General features: G+C 45.0%; 1 protein-coding gene across 2 annotated transcripts in view; it reads left to right on the forward strand.

Annotated features, from left to right (window-relative positions):
• Positions 1 to 22,323, forward strand: part of LRRC56 (leucine rich repeat containing 56) — a 650,173-nt gene that overhangs the window by 514,355 nt on the left and 113,495 nt on the right. For both annotated transcript variants that reach the window (XM_078682840.1, XM_078682841.1), the window contains one exon: positions 956 to 1,077. In XM_078682840.1, coding sequence (XP_078538966.1) covers positions 956 to 1,077 — 122 coding nt within the window. The remainder of the gene's footprint in view (positions 1 to 955; positions 1,078 to 22,323) is intronic.

Here is a 22,323-nt window from a genome sequence, read left to right on the forward strand (position 1 = left end):
ACATTTAGAGATCTGTGCACTGCACATGCCAATCTGCCGATAGGCTCTGCATCTAAAAGCACAGACTGCCTAAGAAATCAACTGATGTTAGTGAACATGGGCGGCTCTTATACGCGGCTCAGCTCATCACTTCCAGAGCATAGCATCATGGGCATGGAGTTGAAAGATGACACATTCTAGTGGCACACATGAGTGCGGAAAGTCGTGTACTTTTAAGTTTCCTGATAGAGTTTGAATCGGGGTTAAGTATTCACAAGGTGAGGAATCTGCGGTGAGACAGAGTTTGAGAAAGAGGGTAACCGAAGGTAAGTAAGACTATGCTATCATCTACTTAGAGAGAGATTTATTGTGTTTTTGTTACTGGAGGAACCTCCCACAGAATCATTTTCCTGGTGTAACAGGAATAAGAGTGACAATAAAGCATTGGTTATCTACAGATGCCAATTACAAACAGTGCAAGGATGGGAGGATAGTTGGGTCCAATTAGCACAATTTCATACATTATGCTGATGCTGTTCGTTCAAATGCCACTAAATGTTCTAGATATACTTTTGTGCAGTTTCTGAAACTACTAAAGCGTAGAAGTATTTCCAAACTTTCTATTTTGTGCCTTAAAACTGTTGCACAACTGTATTAAAGTGTCCAGTGCATGTCGGCCCTCTCACATTGTTACTTTGTTTCAGAGATACAGGACTAGCTATATCCCACCCACTGTAGGTCTCCCTTGGCTATGGTTTTTCACACTGGTGTATAGGTGTCTTTATCCTTCATTGTGGAGAGAGTCCTTTGTTCTGATTTGGTCCAGGGAATGAGTGGTTTAATGCAGCGCCGGTTTGGAACACCGGTTGTCATGCAAAGTCTTGTAAGAATGGACAACAGTGTGATGTTCTTTATGGCCTCTGGTTAATCTGAAATCTTCTTGGGAAATATTCACTGACTTCCTTTATTTTCTTAGTCTTCCTCAGTGAGCACACTGAAGCAGCTGGGACACAACCTTGAGTCTATGTGTGATGTGGCAAATACCAATCAGGAAGACATCTTTGCGGAGCTTAAAACCTGGCGGGAGATACATGCTCAGTAAGGTTTTTATTTATTGTACAGGAGCAGTGGTGGTTTAGTGAAGAGGTTGAACTGACTGCATGTTATTCAATAATTTACTGACACATGATTGATAGAGTTTTCCAGCATATGACAAATGAACATTGATAATGAATATGGAAAAATCTAAATCTTTAATTTTCTAAGAAATCATCATGTAAGCATTCAGTTTGCTCACATATCAGCCATCGATTTGGCAGTGCATGATCAATTTTCCACTTTGTGAGCATGAATTTGAACTATGACTCTTATCACATATTTACCCAAGCCTGACTTACCCAGGCCTGACTTACAGTAAGGGCTAGCCCTAGCTGAGGTTGCTAAATTAATTATTGATGAACTTATAGATCTGGACTGATCGCATGCCCTAACATTTAGGAGTGGTGATAATGGACTACTGCCAGAATTTGGTGGTTGGGTTGTCCATATCTTGCATCCCTCAGTGATTTTATTTTTTTTAAACACATTTTATTAGGTTTTATGAAACAAGACATTGACATCTCTCAAATCTCAAAACTAGTCCCCTTCCCCTCATCGCAATATACATTCGAACTAACAGAGGATCCCAGCTCAACCTCAAGGCCCATTTCTGCAATGTTCTTGGAAAATAAAGGTCCTGTAACAAAATGAGCAATGTTCAATGCTCGATGGGGTCCAAAGTAACAAACTTAACTATTCCTACTAAAACTATCAATACCCTAAATTCCCCTCCCCCTCCCTCCAGGCATGTCAGATCACCCAGTGCTCTGCACTCTATAATAACCCATGGGAATGCATAATCAGTGATCTCCAAAAGGCAAACTATAGAGCATTATGCAGGCTGCCGCTTTGGGTCCACGTATCATACCTATCGCTAATGGGGGGCGCCTGGCAACTTTTATGCCCACAGAGGGCCTACCCTGTTACCAGCTCTCCCGGGTCAGTGTCATCATCACTTTCAGCTTGTGGTTCTTTTAATCGTCCCACCAAGTGCTCCCACGCTCTAGCTGCCTTGAGCGCTCTATCACTTCCTGTCCTCTTTGCCAATTGTGACCGAACCATTCCATCGCAGTCCGCCCATTTGATAAACTCTCTCTTCCAGCGATCTAAGCTCGGGGGCCCACTCGTCTTCAGTGCTTCGTGATTTCTCTCTTGGCAACCACCAGTCCCATATCTATAAACTTGCTAGTGATTTTAGTTTTAGCTGTGTGGGGAAACCAATGCAGTATACAAGTCCCCAATGCCATATCCAGTTCCCTATCCGTCACTACCCTCAATAGAGCAAGTATGTCATTCCAGTAAGTAACCAGAAGCGGGCACTTCCAAAGCATGTGAGGGAAGTCTTCTCCTTCACCCCGGAATCTTGGGCATTCATCTGAGTCAGTGTTAAAATATGTTTTCATTTTTGCCTGCGTGAGGTAAGCACGATGTAAAACATAGAAATGGAGCAATTGAAAGCGGGCATTTCTGGTGCTCTCCCTACATTAGCCTCCCATTTGTACTTAAGTATATCCAAAGGGGGTAGCTTCTCAAGGGTCATGCGCTTGTATAGGCATGTGACTGCCTTAAACCTCCCTGCTGCAGTCACTATGTATTGGCACCCTAAAGAAACCCTAGGTTCCACTTTGCCCTCTCTCCAATATGCATGAATAGCCGCCGTGAGCGCTGCATGAAGTAGAAAGTCCCCTCCTATCAATTCAAACCGCTCCTGCAACGTACAAAAGGGTAACATGGTCCCGTACTCATATAGATCCCCAAGAGTAGCCAGCCCCCTCTCAGCCCAAATCCTGTATGTCCAACCAAGAACCCACATGGGGAAGCGTCTTGCACATTGTGAGTGGTATATCAGAGGCATACGGTACTTTAAAATCTGCCCTCTTGAGACTCCGCCTCCAGCATTGTCTTGCTGTCTTAAGATCCTTAGGCAGGGCACCCATGTGAACAGGAAGATCCAGCACTATTCGAAATAGCTGCTGTTTCTCCAGAACTCCTCCTCTCTCCTCACCCACGCCTCGCAGCATCATCACCACTTGCTGTGTAAACCACTGCAGCTGTGCAGCTGAATAATAGGGTTCAAAGTCCGGCACCACCCAGCCCCCCTGCGACCATGGACGCATCAGTACTTTCAGGGAGACCCTCCGTCTCCCATTGCCCCATAAGAACCCCGTGATCATGGTCGTAAGTTGCTTAAATATCCGCACTAGTATCCAGACTGGCAGGGTTCCAAAGAAATACAACAGTCGGGGAAGTGCCACTGCATTGCCAGGAAGGACTGCAAACCGACTGAACCGGTTACCAACTAGCATCTACGCGATCAAAATAATTGATGCGTGTTTCCCGGGTCCCGATCCTGGGAGGCCCGGCCTTACATCTCCTCATCTACCTCGTACGCTCTAGGGTTCCCCCTAGGCAATAGAGGCTTGCATCGATTAGGCATTAATCAATGTCCTGATGATGATCCCCATGATTACTTTGTGGGATCGAAATGCCGTCGACCTTTTTGTGCACCTTCTACAAAACTTATACAATGTGTTATGTATATGTGAAGGTGCATTGTGAATTATCTGTTCCATTTGATATTACAGAACCCTGAAGCTTTTGCCTAAAAGCCCTGCTTTGTTCCTTGTTTCTCCAATGTACTAATCTGTATGTGTTATAGCAGGGTACAGGCTTGTGCCCCACTACGCTGAATTGTTGAAGGAAATCCTTTTCTATTCCTCCTTAAGTAAACATTGAGATCACTGTCCGGCTGGACATGTCATATTAATATAGAATTGACTGTGTCTATATTTATTGTTCTCTGAAATTTCTTTTGCATGGGACCACTGTTGTTTAAAAAGTATGCTCCCCGAGGTCCTGTGCTGACTTATCTGGGTGCCCTTGTTGGCTTTAATTACCATTTTAAGTAAGGCACAACCAAAGGGGATGATGTACGGAGTGCTGAACAATGCAAGCACTCATCCCCAGTCAACTGATCTGGGTTTAATCCATCATCATTCTTTAGCTCACTCCGCCACCCCAGTTCAGACATGGCCATATGCAAATCAGTCTGACCCTGTGTCTCATGGGAACAGTCCACCCCGAACTGCCAAGGCCATGTCTTCCCTGGACTGGAAACAAGCATCCTGGGACCGGTTTCTGGCTAATAAGCCGTCATCAGCCAGGCTAGCTTGAATCCAGTGGCAAAGTGAGCAAGGGACCCACGTCTGGGCATACCCTGCCAACTTAGGGCGAACAAAGCAAAACCAAAGGGGATGATGGACGGAGTGCTGAACAATTCAAGCACTCACCCCCAGTCAACTGATCTGGGTTTAATCCATCATCATTCTTTAGCTCACTCCGCCACCCAGTTCAGACATGGCCATATGCAAATCAGTCTGACCCTGTGCCTCATTGGAACAGTCCAGCCCGAACTGCCAAGGCCATGTCTTTCCTGGACCGGAAACAAGCATCCTGGGACCGGTTTCTGGCTAATCAGCTGCCATCAGCCAGGCTAGCTTGAATCCAGTGGCAAAGTGACCAAGGGACCCACGTCTGGGCATACCCTGCCAACTTAGGGCGAACAAAACAAAACCCAAAGGGAATGATAGACGGAGTGCTGAACAATGCAAGCACTCACCCCCCGTCAACTGATTTGGGTTTAATCCATCATCATTGTAACGACCTGCTTCTCTGTATGTTTTGGTGCTTCTGTCAGTCACCAGGTCATTACTTACCACATCCTTCTCAGGTTCCAGAAAGAAGCCACATTTCACAATACTTACCCAAGAAAGGAATAAACACTGACAACATATAAGACCATTGCTGAGGAGCTCGCAAATAACAAGTCACAACACCTCCCTTTCCGAGAGGGTAAACAACGCATGCTCCTCCTGGCAATGTAATTTAGACATCCCTGATGGGAGGCACTTTCCCTTCCGTATCAACAATCACCCATTAGAGGGGAATCACCCATCCCTCTGTAAGTACTTGGTAAAAAAGAGTCCCAACCTTCCCTCACAAGGAATACCAACAAATGATATGCTCTAGGGTTTCTTTATTACATAATAATAGGATGACAAAAGAAAGAAATAACTAAACATCACAGTAAATATTAGCAGCAATCATCAGCACATAGATATACATAAAGCCTGAAAATAAAAGCATAGTTAGATAAAGTTAGATATACATAGAACACCTCACCATCATCTTAGGTGTCTTGTCATCTGAAGAAGGGTCCGTCTCTCTTTCCCTCACTGGTTGGTTCCGGACTCTCTGTTGCACAAACACGACTGCACGTCTGCACTGTGATGTATCATCAGACCGCCAAAACACCAGACCAGCATCTCAGCATCTCTCCAGCATCTCAGAATCTCAGAGTCTCTCTGCCTCTCAGAAACTCTCTGAATCTCTCACGGACCCCCTTTCTCTAATATAGAATGCAGCTCTCCATCGACGTTTCTAGCTAACTCCGCCCACAGTTCTCACTGGATTCCTGGTCCACCTCTTACCAAGAGCACAACAAGCAGCTGGCCAAGCGTTTTGCTCTGACTCGGCACGAAGAGAGCACATTCCACCCGATAAGAACCAGTACTGTCTGGTTCACTACTGGTGGACAACACATGTAATCTAAAATATAACCTCTCACCTACAGAGGCTCAGAAGATGGCTGCAGTTTAGAATATGGATTTGCTCAAGCATAGGCCTCTACTACTTGGAAAGCAGAATGATATTATACCACGTCAAAGCCAATAGGCTAAAGTCATAATTCACCTAACTCAAATAACACTATGCACTTCATCCCTCAGTATCCACTATGGAGCACCTGTGTGCACCATCACCAACAACACTGCACCTTGACATCCCCTACATTCTATTCTTTGGCAAGATTATTCTAATGCAAAACCATCCTACATTAAGGCTAAAGTAACATAGCACACTAAAGTCAGTACACAATGGTGGTGATCGAGGGTCATCAAAGATCATCAGACCACTAAAGTGGCTCATTCACTACATTGCACCCCTTGACCTTTGAACATCACCATTCACATATATCAAAAATAAAAGCACTGAACTAAAGGCACAGCTATGACTGCATCTGTGAACTGCACAATTGGCATCATTGCAAAGTAACTATCAACTGAATATCATGGCTGAAAAACAAAACTATCATTGGGGCACTATATTTGTTAACTGTAAAAGCAGTATCAATGCATAATAACCAGCAACTGAATAAAACCTATGTGAAGATTTGAGTGTCATTGAAACATTACATATCTCATTTAAAGGCAAAACTGTAAAAAACTAAATTATCAGAGTGAAACATGCAAGACTGTAGGCCATATTTGAAAGAGTACCTACAGGTGAAAAACTGCATTTCAGAATCAAAAACACAACTGTTAAAAAGCATATTTTGAACCAGCAACTCTCGTGCTGAAGTGACTACTCAAAAACATCGAATTCAAAGCAGATCATAATTAACTGGTACTCTATTTTTTGTACTTTTTAAACATACTGCATTACCTAAAACAAGAACTCAGGTGAAATATCTAAACATAATTCAGCTTGTGTCATTTGAACCTCTAATAATGAAACTGCAAATTCTACTGCCAAGGCAGCCAACTGTAGCTCAGAAAATATCTACTCCAAGTGCAGCACAAAGTCTCTATGGGAAAAAAGTGTCCTTTTCTGTGAAAAAAGCAAAACAAAAAACACCACTGTCTCTTGTCAGGGTGCACAAGCAGTTCTCCTGTGCGAAAGACACACAGCTCTCATGCTTTCAAAGTTAGCCTCACTTGAAGGGGGCAGTTCTAATTGTAGTACACTCTGCTGATCCCTTCTTCGCTTAGAAAGAAGCAGTCCATCTATGTAGATGACAGCCCTCTGGCATCCATCTTCATCAGTATCCCCTCGGCAAGGAAGAACCCCATCTGATCTGGTTCTCCATAGATCATCAGCTCCCCTCTGCCATCAGCCACAGGACATCACCATCCGCTCCGGTCTGGCTCCAGGCTTGGGAGAGTTCCACTTTCAAAAAAATAAATAAACTAAAATAACAAAATAAAAATAAAAAAGACAAAAAAACAAGCGGGGCGGGGCAAGGTATCACTCGCACCCCCAGCAGCACATCCCAGCAACCTGAAACGATAAATACGTATCACTCATCTTACAAAAAAAATTTAAATTCAAAAACACATATTTTCTTTTTACATCTCTCAAAGTCCAATATTTTAATTTCTGTCTGCAAAGCTCTCCTCTAGATCTGGGGGATAGCTTAAGAATGCTACCTGCATTATATTCTCTAAGTTTATTTGGGCAAAATCAAATTTTTCCTTACACAGCTAGAAGGGCTGGGGCAGTCAACTGTACGCTCTTCTCCTTGCTAACCTACCCCTCCCTTCCAGAGATGTCCGCGTCCCAGAGCTGGCTCAGTTTCAACCATAACAGAGACACACTGCTCTGCCTCGCAACCCCTCCCTTACAAAGAGCTCACATTCCAGGAGTGATGCGCCTGCCAACTTCTGTCTGCCCTGCCTACCTCCTCATAAGGATGGGGCATGATGGTGATGAAGCATGCACCTTTGTGCAAGTCTCCCTATCTTTCCAATTAAAGGAAGCTCCACAGTCTGAAGAGTGGAATCCCCCCTCCTTCACACAGATTCTCCGCGAAAAGAATTGGGTGCTCGCCAAACATAACAAGCAGCGGGGAGACTGCTACTACGATCGCCCCCCTCCCTTACAAAGAGCCCGGGAAAGAGGAGGCTCTGTGGAATGCATGTTATCTCCTCAAGGTCAAAGCATGTCAGTTCCCAGCCGTTCACAACCCAAAAGCTGTGAAATTTTCCATTCGTAAATGGAATACACTAAACTAAAACCACATTGAACAGCCCACCTTTGAATGCATGCACCTTCATATATATATTTTCTTTTAAACTATCATTTGTCTATAGGACTATTGGTAACTAAAAGACAAAACATTGGCAACCTTAAAAAGTCACATAACAACATCACATTACATTTCTGTAATATCTGGGGTAGCATCAGTCAAAGAAGGTCTATGTTTGTTTAATTTGCAACAATCAACTGTCATTTGCAAAGAATTATCACATTTGTGCACCAGCTACATAAAATCATTTTAAACATTAGTTGTTGGGGTCACCAACCCTGCTTCTGTGAAATCCTACCCAACTGCTATTCTGTCTATCAGGGCCATTTTACAACTAGTGCGACCTCCCATAAGCAAATCACATTTTCTCTCACACTGTTCTGTCCAGTATCTTTTAGTGTGCCGAAGCACATAGTCATGGGCATTTGTTCAGCATCTGAATTGCTAAAATGGGCACTTTGCTTTTGGGTAAAATCACAAAATACATTTTTAAAACCTGGAAGTAGCCAGTCATACACAATTCGCTGTTGTACACTTTCAAAAGCATATGCTTGCATTTTTCTTTTAAAGCAAAATGTATCGTGCACTAGTAGGTCTGATTTACTTCCACCACTGATGAGCGTTAAGTCTAAAACACGGGTCTTCTTATCGTTTCTCTCTTCGGAAGAATTAATTAAAACAGCCTGTGCAATTGGCAACCTGACTAGATTTTCTGTAACATTTTTCACATGTAAATCATGCACGTTTAAGTCTGTTGTCAAAGGAATATTTTCACACTGGGCATCAATTAACATTTCCTTCAGCTCTTTTGGCAAATGCTCAAATTGTGGCTGCACGTTAAACAACACATTAAAAATAACCCCACTATCTCTGTCTGAAACATTATCCCACCTTTCAGGGTTATATTCTGAGATGTTACATTCACGTTGCAGCTGCGCACATTTTAAATGCATTTCTTTTTACTGAACACTGTAAAGGGATCCCGCCCTTTCTGCCTAACGGTAAAAAGCTATTCACAAGCCCTTTACACAAAACACATTTAAACACACAGCAATTCTCGTTCAACCAAACACAATTAGCTCACTCATGAGCCAGAACACCATATGGGCGTTACCCCCATGCAAATAAATCAACTGATATCTGAGAGTCTGCTTTCAATTGCAAAAAAAACAACAATATTTTCCCATTTTAAATCAACGTTCATATCCTGCAACCGACTACGCCAATTTGTAACGACCTGCTTCTCTGTATGTTTTGGTGCTTCTGTCAGTCACCAGGTCATTACTTACCACATCCTTCTCAGGTTCCAGAAATACACCACATTTCACAATACTTACCCAAGAAAGGAATAAACACTGACAACATATAAGACCATTGCTGAGGAGCTCGCAAATAACAAGTCACAACACCTCCCTTTCCGAGAGGGTAAACAACTCATGCTCCTCCTGGCAATGTAATTTAGACATCCCTGATGGGAGGCACTTTCCCTTCCGTATCAACAATTACCCATTAGAGGGGAATCACCCATCCCTTTGTAAGTACTTGGTAAAAAAGAGTCCCAACCTTCCCTCACAAGGAATACCAACAAATGATATGCTCTAGGGTTTCTTTATTACATAATAATAGGATGACAAAAGAAAGAAATAACTAAACATCACAGTAAACATTAGCAGCAATAATCAGCACATAGATATACATAGAGCCTGAAAATAAAAGCATAGTTAGATAAAGTTAGATATACATAGAACACCTCACCATAATCTTAGGCGTCTTGCCATCTGAAGAAGGGTCCGTCTTTCTTTCCCTCACTGGTTGGTTCCGGACTCTCTGTTGCACAAACACGACTGCACATCTGCACCGTGATGTATCATCAGACCGCCAAAACACCAGACCAGCATCTCAGCATCTCTCCAGCATCTCAGAATCTCAGAGTCTCTCTGCCTCTCAGAAACTCTCTGAATCTCTCACGGACACTCTTTCTCTAATATAGAATGCAGCTCTCCATCGAAGTTTCTAGCTAACTCCGCCCACAGTTCTCACTGGATTCCTGTACCACCTCGTACCAAGAGCACAACAAGCAGCTGGCCAAGCGTTTTGCTCTGACTCGGCACGAAGAGAGCACATTCCACCCGATAAGAACCGGTCCTGTCTGGTTCACTACTGGTGGACAACACATGTAATCTAAAATATAACCTCTCACCTACAGAGGCTCAGAAGATGGCTGCAGTTTAGAATATGGAGTTGCTCAAGCATAGGCCTCTACTACTTGGAAAGCAGAATGATATTATACCACGTCAATGCCAATAGGCTAAAGTCATAATTCACCTAACTCAAATAACACTATGCACTTCATCCCTCAGTATCCACTATGGAGCACCTGTGTGCACCATCACCAACAACACTGCACATTGACATCCCCTACCTTCTATTCTTTGGCAAGATTATTCTAATGCAAAACCATCCTACATTAAGGCTAAAGTAACATAGCACACTAAAGTCAGTACACAATGGTGGTGATCGAGGGTCATCAAAGATCATCAGACCACTAAAGTGGCTCATTCACTACAATCATTCTTTAGCTCACTCCACCACCCCAGTTCAGACATGGCCATATGCAAATCAGTCTGCCCCTGTGCCTCATGGGAACAGTCCAGCCCAAACTGCCAAGGCCATGTCTTCCCAGGAACGTGAACAAGCATCCTGGGACCGGTTTCTGGCTAATCAGCCGTCATCAGCCAGGCTAGCTTGAATCCAGTGGCAAAGTGAGCAAGAGACCCACGTCTGGACATACCCTTCCAGCTTAGGGCGAACAAAGCAAAACCAAAAGGGATGATGGACAGAGTGCTGAACAATGCAAGCACTCACCCCCAGTCAACTGATCTGGGTTTAATACATCATCATTCTTTAGCTCACTCCACCACCCCAGTTCAGACACATAGGGCGAACAGCAAAACACACAAGGTGATGGACGGAATGTTGCACATTGGCAAAACATTCACCCCAGTCAGAGATCTGGGTTTAATCCATCTTTATTTTGCTCACCATGCCACCCCAGTTCAGACATGGCCATATGCAAATCAGTCTGACCCTGTGTCTCATGGGAACAGTCCAGTCCGAACTGCCAAGGCCATGTCTTCCCTGGACCGGAAACAAGCATCTTGGAACCGGTTTCTGACTAATCAGCCGTCCTCAGCCAGGCTAGCTTGAATCCAGTGGCAAAGTGAGCAAGGGACCTACATCTGGGCATACCCTGGCAACTTAGAGCAAACAAAGCAAAACCAAAAGGGGATGATGGACGGAGTGCTGAACAATGCAAGCACTCACCTCCATTCAACTGATCTGGGTTTAATCCAGCAGTTCTGGCTGGACTGTTCCCATGAGGCACAGAGTCAATAGACTGATTTGCACATGGCCATGTCTGAACTGGAGTGGCGCTGGTGATCAAAATAACGATGGATTAAACCCAGATCTGTGACTGGGGGTGAATGTTTTACCAATGTGCAAAATTTCGTCCATAACCTTGTGTGTTTTGCTGTTCGCCCTATGTGGGAAGGGTATGCCCAGACGTGGGTCCATGCTCACTACGCCACTGGAGTCAAGCTAACTGGCTGATGACGGCTGATTGCCAGAAAACGGTCCCAGGATGCTTGATTCCGGTCTAGGGAAGACATGGCTTGGCAGTTCGGGCTGGACTGTTCCCATGAGGCACAGGGTCAAGACTGATTTGCATATGGCCATGTCTGAACTGGGGTGGCGTGGTGAGCAAAAAACGATGGATTAAACCCAGATCTATGACTGGGGGGAATGTTTTGCCAATGTGCAACATTCCGTCCATCACCTTGTGTGTTTAGCTGTTCACCATTTTAAGTAAAGCCACCCTCCCGGACACTGATAGTGGCAACAATCCCCATAAAACAAAACTGCCCACCAGGCCCCTCACTGCTCTAACAATGTTGCCCTCTAGTATATCTGAACTAGAATGATATATGTGGACCCCCAGATAGGGGAGGCATCTACTTTCCCAACGGACTCCCTCTGTGTTTTGCGAGTCGCATCTATTACCATCAGTGGGAAATAAGCAGGATATATCCCAATTAAACCTGAGGCCAGACATCTCCCCTAGTTCCTGCAGTACCGCCTTTGCTCTCAACAATTCTCTCCCCGTGTCCCCAGGGAACATAAGCAGATCGTCTGCATACAAATCTATATGATGCATTTGTCCTTGTAGCAGCAATCCTTCATAATATCTCCCAGTCCTAGCTTTCGCCACCAATGGCTCCATGGCCAACACGAACAAAAGAGGTTAAAGCGGGCATCTCTTCCTCGTGCCCCTGGTCACAGTGCAAGCGTCTGATATTACCTCTCCCGTCCGCACCCACACTGTAGAGTATTTATAAAGTAAGGCCGTCCATGCTATAAATCTGCCCCAACCCAACATTAGTTGTTGGGGTCACCAACGCTGCTTCTGTGAAATCCTACCCAACTGCTATTCTGTCTATCAGGGCCATTTTACCACTAGTGCGACCTCCCATAAGCAAATCACATTTTCCCTCACACTGTTCTGTCCAGTATCTTTTAGTGTGCCAAAGCACATAGTCATGGGCATTTGTTCAGCATCTGAATTGCTAAAATGGGCACTTTGCTTTTGGGTAAAATCACAAAATACATTTTTAAAACCTGGAAGTAGCCAGTCATACACAATTCGCTGTTGTACACTTTCAAAATCATATGCTTGCATTTTTCTTTTAAAGCAAAATGTATCGTGCACTAATAGGTCTGATTTATTTCCACCACTGATGATCGTTAAGTCTAAAACACGGGTCTTCTTATCGTTTCTCTCTTCGGAAGAATTAATTAAAACAGCCTGTGCAATTGGCAACCTGACTAGATTTTCTGTAACATTTTTCACATGTAAATCATGCACGTTTAAGTCTGTTGTCAAAGGAATATTTTCACACTGGGAATCAATTAACATTTCCTTCAGCTCTTTTGGCAAATGCTCAAATTGTGGCTGCACGTTAAACAACACATTAAAAATAACCCCACTATCTCTGTCTGAAACATCATCCCACCTTTCAGGGTTATATTCTGAGATGTTACATTCACGTTGCAGCTGCGCACATTTTAAATGCATTTCTTTTTACTGAACACTGTAAAGGGATCCCGCCCTTTCTGCCTAACGGTAAAAAGCTATTCACAAGCCCTTTATACAAAACACATTTAAACACACAGCAATTCTCGTTAAACCAAACACAATTAGCTCACTCATGAGCCAGAACACCATATGGGCGTTACCCCCATGCAAATAAATCAACTGATATCTGAGAGTCTGCTTTCAATTGCAAAAAAAACAACAATATTTTCCCATTTTAAATCAACGTTCATATCCTGCAACCGACTACGCCAATTTGTAACGACCTGCTTCTCTGTATGTTTTGGTGCTTCTGTCAGTCACCAGGTCATTACTTACCACATCCTTCTCAGGTTCCAGAAAGACACCACATTTCACAATACTTACCCAAGAAAGGAATAAACACTGACAACATATAAGACCATTGCTGAGGAGCTCGCAAATAACAAGTCACAACACCTCCCTTTCCGAGAGGGTAAACAACGCATGCTCCTCCTGGCAATGTAATTTAGACATCCCTGATGGGAGGCACTTTCCCTTCCGTATCAACAATTACCCATTAGAGGGGAATCACCCATCCCTCTGTAAGTACTTGGTAAAAAAGAGTCCCAACCTTCCCTCACAAGGAATACCAACAAATGATATGCTCTAGGGTTTCTTTATTACATAATAATAGGATGACAAAAGAAAGAAATAACTAAACATCACAGTAAACATTAGCAGCAATCATCAGCACATAGATATACATAGAGCCTGAAAATAAAAGCATAGTTAGATAAAGTTAGATATACATAGAACACCTCACCATAATCTTAGGCGTCTTGCCATCTGAAGAAGGGTCCCTCTCTCTTTCCCTCACTGGTTGGTTCCGGACTCTCTGTTGCACAAACACGACTGCACGTCTGCACCGTGATGTATCATCAGACCGCCAAAACACCAGACCAGCATCTCAGCATCTCACCAGCATCTCAGAATCTCAGAGTCTCTCTGCCTCTCAGAAACTCTCTGAATCTCTCAAGGACCCCCTTTCTCTAATATAGAATGCAGCTCTCCATCGAAGTTTCTAGCTAACTCCGCCCACAGTTCTTACTGGATTCCTGTACCACCTGGTACCAAGAGCACAACAAGCAGCTGGCCAAGCGTTTTGCTCTGACTCGGCACGAAGAGAGCACATTCCACCCGATAAGAACCGGTCCTGTCTGGTTCACTACTGGTGGACAACACATGTAATCTAAAATATAACCTCTCACCTACAGAGGCTCAGAAGATGGCTGCAGTTTAGAATATGGAGTTGCTCAAGCATAGGCCTCTACTACTTGGAAAGCAGAATGATATTATACCACGTCAAAGCCAATAGGCTAAAGTCATAATTCACCTAACTCAAATAACACTATGCACTTCATCCCTCAGTATCCACTATGGAGCACCTGTGTGCACCATCACCAACAATACTGCACCTTGACACACCCTACCTTCTATTCTTTGGCAAGATTATTCTAATGCAAAACCATCCTACATTAAGGCTAAAGTAACATAGCACACTAAAGTCAGTACACAATGGTGGTGATCGAGGGTCATTAAAGATTATCAGACCACTAAAGTGGCTCATTCACTACAATCATTCTTTAGCTCACTCCACCACCCCAGTTCAGACATGGCCATATGCAAATCAGTCTGACCCTGTGCCTCATGGGAACAGTCCAGCCCAAACTGCCAGGGCCATGTCTTCCCAGGAACGTAAACAAGCATCCTGGGACCGGTTTCTGGCTAATCAGCCGTCATCAGCCAGGCTAGCTTGAATCCAGTGGCAAAGTGAGCAAGAGACCCACGTCTGGACATACCCTGCCAGCTTAGGGCGAATAAAGCAAAACCAAAAGGGATGATGGACAGAGTGCTGAACAATGCAAGCACTCACCCCCAGTCAACTGATCTGGGTTTAATACATCATCATTCTTTAGCTCACTCCACCACCCTAGTTCAGACACATAGGGCGAACAGCAAAACACACAAGGTGATGGACGGAATGTTGCACATTGGCAAAACATTCACCCCAGTCAGAGATCTGGGTTTAATCCATCATTATTTTGCTCACCATGCCACCCCAGTTCAGACATGGCCATATGCAAATCAGTCTGACCCTGTGTCTCATGGGAACAGTCCAGCCCGAACTGCCAAGGCCATGTCTTCCCTGGACCGGAAACAAGCATCTTGGAACCAGTTTCTGGCTAATCAGCCGTCATCAGCCAGGCTAGCTTGAATCCAGTGGCAAAGTGAGCAAGGGACCCACGTCTGGGCATACCCTGGCAACTTAGAGCAAACAAAGCAAGACCAAAAGGGGATGATGGACGGAGTGCTGAACAATGCAAGCACTCACCTCCAGTCAACTGATCTGGGTTTAATCCAGCAGTTCTGGCTGGACTGTTCCCATGAGGCACAGAGTCAAGACTGATTTGCATATGGCCATTTCTGAACTGGGGTGGCGCTGGTGATCAAAATAACGATGGATTAAACCCAGATCTGTGACTGGGGGTGAATGTTTTGCCAATGTGCAAAATTCCGTCCATCACCTTGTGTGTTTTGCTGTTCGCCCTATGTGGGAAGGGTATGCCCAGACGTGGGTCCATGCTCACTACGCCACTGGAGTCAAGCTAACTGGCTGATGACGGCTGATTGCCAGAAAACGGTCCCAGGATGCTTGATTCCGGTCTAGGGAAGACATGGCTTGGCAGTTCGGGCTGGACTGTTCCCATGAGGCACAGGGTCAAGACTGATTTGCATATGGCCATGTCTGAACTGGGGTGGCGTGGTGAGCAAAAAACGATGGATTAAACCCAGATCTATGACTGGGGTGAATGTTTTGCCAATGTGCAACATTCCGTCCATCACCTTGTGTGTTTAGCTGTTCACCATTTTAAGTAAAGCCACCCTCCCGGACACTGATAGTGGCAACAATCCCCATAAAACAAAACTGCCCACCAGGCCCCTCACTGCTCTAACGATGTTGCCCTCTAGTATATCTGAACTAGCATGATATATGTGGACCCCCAGATAGGGGAGGCATCTACTTTCCCAACGGACTCCCTCTGTGTTTTACGAGTCGCATCTATTACCATCAGTGGGAAATAAGCAGGATATATCCAATTAAACCTGAGGCCAGACATCTCCCCTAGTTCCTGCAGTACCGCCTTTGCTCTCAACAATTCTCTCCCCGTGTCCCCAGGGAACATAAGCAGATCGTCTGCATACAAATCTATATGATTCATTTGTCCTTGTACCAGCAATCCTTCATAATATCTCCCAGTCCTAGCTTTCGCCACCAATGGCTCCATGGCCAACACGAACAAAAGAGGTTAAAGCGGGCATCTCTTCCTCGTGCCCCTGGTCACAGTGCAAGCGTCTGATATTACCTCTCCCGTCCGCACCCACACTGTAGAGTATTTATAAAGTAAGGCCGTCCATGCTATAAATCTGCCCCAACCCAACATTAGTTGTTGGGGTCACCAACCCTGCTTCTGTGAAATCCTACCCAACTGCTATTCTGTCTATCAGGGCCATTTTACCACTAGTGCGACCTCCCATAAGCAAATCACATTTTCCCTCACACTGTTCTGTCCAGTATCTTTTAGTGTGCCAAAGCACATAGTCATGGGCATTTGTTCAGCATCTGAATTGCTAAAATGGGCACTTTGCTTTTGGGTAAAATCACAAAATACATTTTTAAAACCTGGAAGTAGCCAGTCATACACAATTCGCTGTTGTACGCTTTCAAAATCATATTCTTGCATTTTTCTTTTGAAGCAAAATGTATCGTGCACTAATAGGTCTGATTTATTTCCACCACTGATGATCGTTAAGTCTAAAACACGGGTCTTCTTATCGTTTCTCTCTTCGGGATAATTAATTAAAACAGCCTGTGTAATTGGCAACCTGACTAGATTTTCTGTAACATTTTTCACATGTAAATCATGCACGTTTAAGTCTGTTGTCAAAGGAATATTTTCACACTGGGCATCAATTAACATTTCCTTCAGCTCTTTTGGCAAATGCTCAAATTGTGGCTGCACGTTAAACAACACATTAAAAATAACCCCACTATCTCTGTCTGAAACATCATCCCACCTTTCAGGGTTATATTCTGAGATGTTACATTCACGTTGCAGCTGTGCACATTTTAAATGCATTTCTTTTTACTGAACACTGTAAAGGGATCCCGCCCTTTCTGCCTAACGGTAAAAAGCTATTCACAAGCCCTTTATACAAAACACATTTAAACACACAGCAATTCTCGTTCAACCAAACACAATTAGCTCACTCATGAGCCAGAACACCATATGGGCGTTACCCCCATGCAAATAAATCAACTGATATCTGAGAGTCTGCTTTCAATTGCAAAAAAAACAACAATATTTTCCCCTTTTAAATCAACGTACATATCCTGCAACCAACTACGCCAATTTGTAACGACCTGCTTCTCTGTATGTTTTGGTGCTTCTGTCAGTCACCAGGTCATTACTTACCACATCCTTCTCAGGTTCCAGAAAGACACCACATTTCACAATACTTACCCAAGAAAGGAATAAACACTGACAACATATAAGACCATTGCTGAGGAGCTCGCAAATAACAAGTCATAACACCTCCCTTTCCGAGAGGGTAAACAACGCATGCTCCTCCTGGCAATGTAATTTAGACATCCCTGATGGGAGGCACTTTCCCTTCCGTATCAACAATTACCCATTAGAGGGGAATCACCCATCCCTCTGTAAGTACTTGGTAAAAAAGAGTCCCAACCTTCCCTCACAAGGAATACCAACAAATGATATGCTCTAGCGTTTCTTTATTACATAATAATAGGATGACAAAAGAAAGAAATAACTAAACATCACAGTAAACATTAGCAGCAATCATCAGCACATAGATATACATAGAGCCTGAAAATAAAAGCATAGTTAGATAAAGTTAGATATACATAGAACACCTCACCATAATCTTAGGCGTCTTGCCATCTGAAGAAGGGTCCCTCTCTCGTTCCCTCACTGGTTTGTTCCGGACTCTCTGTTGCACAAACACGACTGCACGTCTGCACCGTGATGTATCATCAGACCGCGAAAACACCAGACCAGCATCTCAGCATCTCTCCAGCATCTCAGAATCTCAGAGTCTCTCTGCCTCTCAGAAACTCTCTGAATCTCTCAAGGACCCCCTTTCTCTAATATAGAATGCAGCTCTCCATCGAAGTTTCTAGCTAACTCCGCCCACAGTTCTCACTGGATTCCTGTACCACCTGGTACCAAGAGCACAACAAGCAGCTGGCCAAGCGTTTTGCTCTGACTCGGCACGAAGAGAGCACATTCCACCCGATAAGAACCGGTCCTGTCTGGTTCACTACTGGTGGACAACACATGTAATCTAAAATATAACCTCTCACCTACAGAGGCTCAGAAGATGGCTGCAGTTTAGAATATGGAGTTGGTCAAGCATAGGCCTCTACTACTTGGAAAGCAGAATGATATTATACCACGTCAAAGCCAATAGGCTAAAGTCATAATTCACCTAACTCAAATAACACTATGCACTTCATCCCTCAGTATCCACTATGGAGCACCTGTGTGCACCATCACCAACAACACTGCACCTTGACACACCCTACCTTCTATTCTTTGGCAAGATTATTCTAATGCAAAACCATCCTACATTAAGGCTAAAGTAACATAGCACACTAAAGTCAGTACACAATGGTGGTGATTGAGGGTCATTAAAGATCATCAGACCACTAAAGTGGCTCATTCACTACAATCATTCTTTAGCTCACTCCACCACCCCAGTTCAGACATGGCCATATGCAAATCAGTCTGACCCTGTGCCTCATGGGAACAGTCCAGCCCAAACTGCCAAGGCCATGTCTTCCCAGGAACGTAAACAAGCATCCTGGGACCGGTTTCTGGCTAATCAGCCGTCATCAGCCAGGCTAGCTTGAATCCAGTGGCAAAGTGAGCAAGAGACCCACGTCTGGACATACCCTGCCAGCTTAGGGCGAACAAAGCAAAACCAAAAGGGATGATGGACAGAGTGCTGAACAATGCAAGCACTCACCTCCAGTCAACTGATCTGGGTTTAATACATCATCATTCTTTAGCTCACTCCACCACCCTAGTTCAGACACATAGGGCGAACAGCAAAACACACAAGGTGATGGACGGAATGTTGCACATTGGCAAAACATTCACCCCAGTCAGAGATCTGGGTTTAATCCATCATTATTTTGCTCACCATGCCACCCCAGTTCAGACATGGCCATATGCAAATCAGTCTGACCCTGTGTCTCATGGGAACAGTCCAGCCCGAACTGCCAAGGCCATGTCTTCCCTGGACCGGAAACAAGCATCTTGGAACCGGTTCCTGGCTAATCAGCCGTCATCAGCCAGGCTAGCTTGAAGCCAGTGGCAAAGTGAGCAAGGGACCCACGTCTGGGCATACCCTGGCAACTTAGAGCAAACAAAGCAAAACCAAAAGGGGATGATGGACGGAGTGCTGAACAATGCAAGCACTCACCTCCAGTCAACTGATCTGGGTTTAATCCAACAGTTCTGGCTGGACTGTTCCCATGAGGCACAGAGTCAAGACTGATTTGCATATGGCCATTTCTGAACTGGGGTGGCGCTGGTGATCAAAATAACGATGGATTAAACCCAGATCTGTGACTGGGGGTGAATGTTTTGCCAATGTGCAAAATTCCGTCCATCACCTTGTGTGTTTTGCTGTTCGTCCTATGTGGGAAGGGTATGCCCAGACGTGGGTCCATGCTCACTACGCCACTGGAGTCAAGCTAACTGGCTGATGACGGCTGATTGCCAGAAAACGGTCCCAGGATGCTTGATTCCGGTCTAGGGAAGACATGGCTTGGCAGTTCGGGCTGGACTGTTCCCATGAGGCACAGGGTCAAGACTGATTTGCATATGGCCATGTCTGAACTGGGGTGGCGTGGTGAGCAAAAAACGATGGATTAAACCCAGATCTATGACTGGGGTGAATGTTTTGCCAATGTGCAACATTCCGTCCATCACCTTGTGTGTTTAGCTGTTCACCATTTTAAGTAAAGCCACCCTCCCGGACACTGATAGTGGCAACAATCCCCATAAAACAAAACTGCCCACCAGGCCCCTCACTGCTCTAACGATGTTGCCCTCTAGTATATCTGAACTAGAATGATATATGTGGACCCCCAGATAGGGGAGGCATCTACTTTCCCAACGGACTCCCTCTGTGTTTTGCGAGTCGCATCTATTACCATCAATGAGAAATAAGCAGGATATATCCCAATTAAACCTGAGGCCAGACATCTCCCCTAGTTCCCGCAGTACCGCCTTTGCTCTCAACAATTCTCTCCCCGTGTCCCCAGGGAACATAAGCAGATTGTCTGCATACAAATCTATATGATGCATTTGTCCTTGTACCAGCAATCCTTCATATTATCTCCCAGTCCTAGCTTTCGCCACCAATGGCTCCATGGCCAACACGAACAAAAGACGTTAAAGCGGGCATCTCTTCCTCGTGCCCCTGGTCACAGTGCAAGCGTCTGATATCACCTCTCCCGTCCGGACCCACACTGTAGAGTATTTATAAAGTAAGGCTGTCCATGCTATAAATCTGCCCTAACCTGATTCGTTCCATGACTTGAAACAGATAGGGTCACTACAAACTATCGAAGGCCTTCTCTATGTCAACTGCGAATAACGCGGCACTGGCCTTGGGGTAAGAGTCCGCTTTGAGTATACTCAACAATCTCTGAACGTTGAAGGCCGTATTCCGAGTGGGAATAAAGCTAGACACTGGTCGCGATAGATTATGGTTGACATATAGGGCTGCAGACTAGTAGCTAAAATTTGGCTTAAAATCTTATAGTCTGTGTTGAACATGGATAGCGGACGGTATGCCCTTCGATCTCACACCGGTTTACCAGGTTTTAGTAGCGGGATAATAACCGCCTCCCTAGTGGACACCGGGAGATAACCCAGTTGCCGCACCCTATTATATAAAGTCACCAACCGCGGCGCCAACTGCTCAGAGTAAGTAGCATAAAACTCGATTGGGAGCCTGTCCGTTCCCGGCGTTTTATTCTGCGCCATGTGTTTAATAGCCAACCGCACCTCCCTAAGTTCAATATCCCCGCTGAGCGCCTCGGCTTGCTCTTCCTCTAGTTGCGGGAGCTGGAGCTTGCGTGTAAAGCCCTCTTATTCCTCCCCAATCCTATTGGTCTTGATCCTGTATAATTCCTTATAGAAGGCGTAAAACAGCCTGTTTATTCCTTACTGAGTGAAGCAGGCACCCCCCCTGGGGGTCTCGAATCTCCAAGATCGGCGACCCCCTGCGCGCTGGATTGGCGAACCTGGCCAGCAAGGCTCCGTACTTGTTCCCCGCGACATGAGTGCGTGCAAGATACACCTTGTGGTCAAAGCATCTTAGGCGCTCCACTTGCCCCGCTAGCACCTCCCTTGCCTCTTCCAAATCTCGCTGTCCATCAGGATTTTTTAGGGCACAGTAGCTCAATCTCCCATAGATGGGGGTCAGCCCCCTTTACTGCTGTTAACAGTCTTCTGCGCACCCCCACCATTTCAGACATACAGCGACCCCGAAGCACCACCTTAAAGGCGTCCCATTCCACTATTGCCTTGGAGACAGTTCCCCCGTTATCTTCAAAATAGTGGGTAATGGACTTGCTCACCACCTCCCGAAATACTGGGTCCCCCAACGCCTCTGGACGGAACCGCCAGGTGGGTATCCGTGCCCAGGTCCGCGACCAGCACATCCAAAGATACACTGGATTATGGTCCGACAGTGTCCTGGCAAGATATTCACTGCTCTGCACCCCAGCCTGCACGTCCTTGCATCCCTCACTGATGCCGCCATATGCTCTGCTCGTTTCCTGTTTGAATCTGCCATGTACACCGCTGCATTCCTGGGCTGGAAAAGTACACTGGTAAAACACTTCTAGCATGTCAGGTGCAGTAATTTTTTTTGTAATGAAGATAGATCCCCAATTTTGGACCTTTGTTTGCTGAAGACAAAAAAGTGCCAAGAGATCTGCCACACTGCCACAGAATGTTTAACCCACCATACTGCTCTTTATTTTCACTGAAGCCGTTCCTGCCATGTAGACGGTATAGGGAAAAACACTGACACCACTAGAAATTTGAGATAAGGTAGATTGGCCATGTCAGATCCTTAGTATTTTCCTCCCCCTGTGTCCCCC

This window comes from Lissotriton helveticus, chromosome 3_1 (genome assembly GCF_964261635.1).
Source record: "Lissotriton helveticus chromosome 3_1, aLisHel1.1, whole genome shotgun sequence".
Taxonomy (NCBI): domain Eukaryota; kingdom Metazoa; phylum Chordata; class Amphibia; order Caudata; family Salamandridae; genus Lissotriton; species Lissotriton helveticus.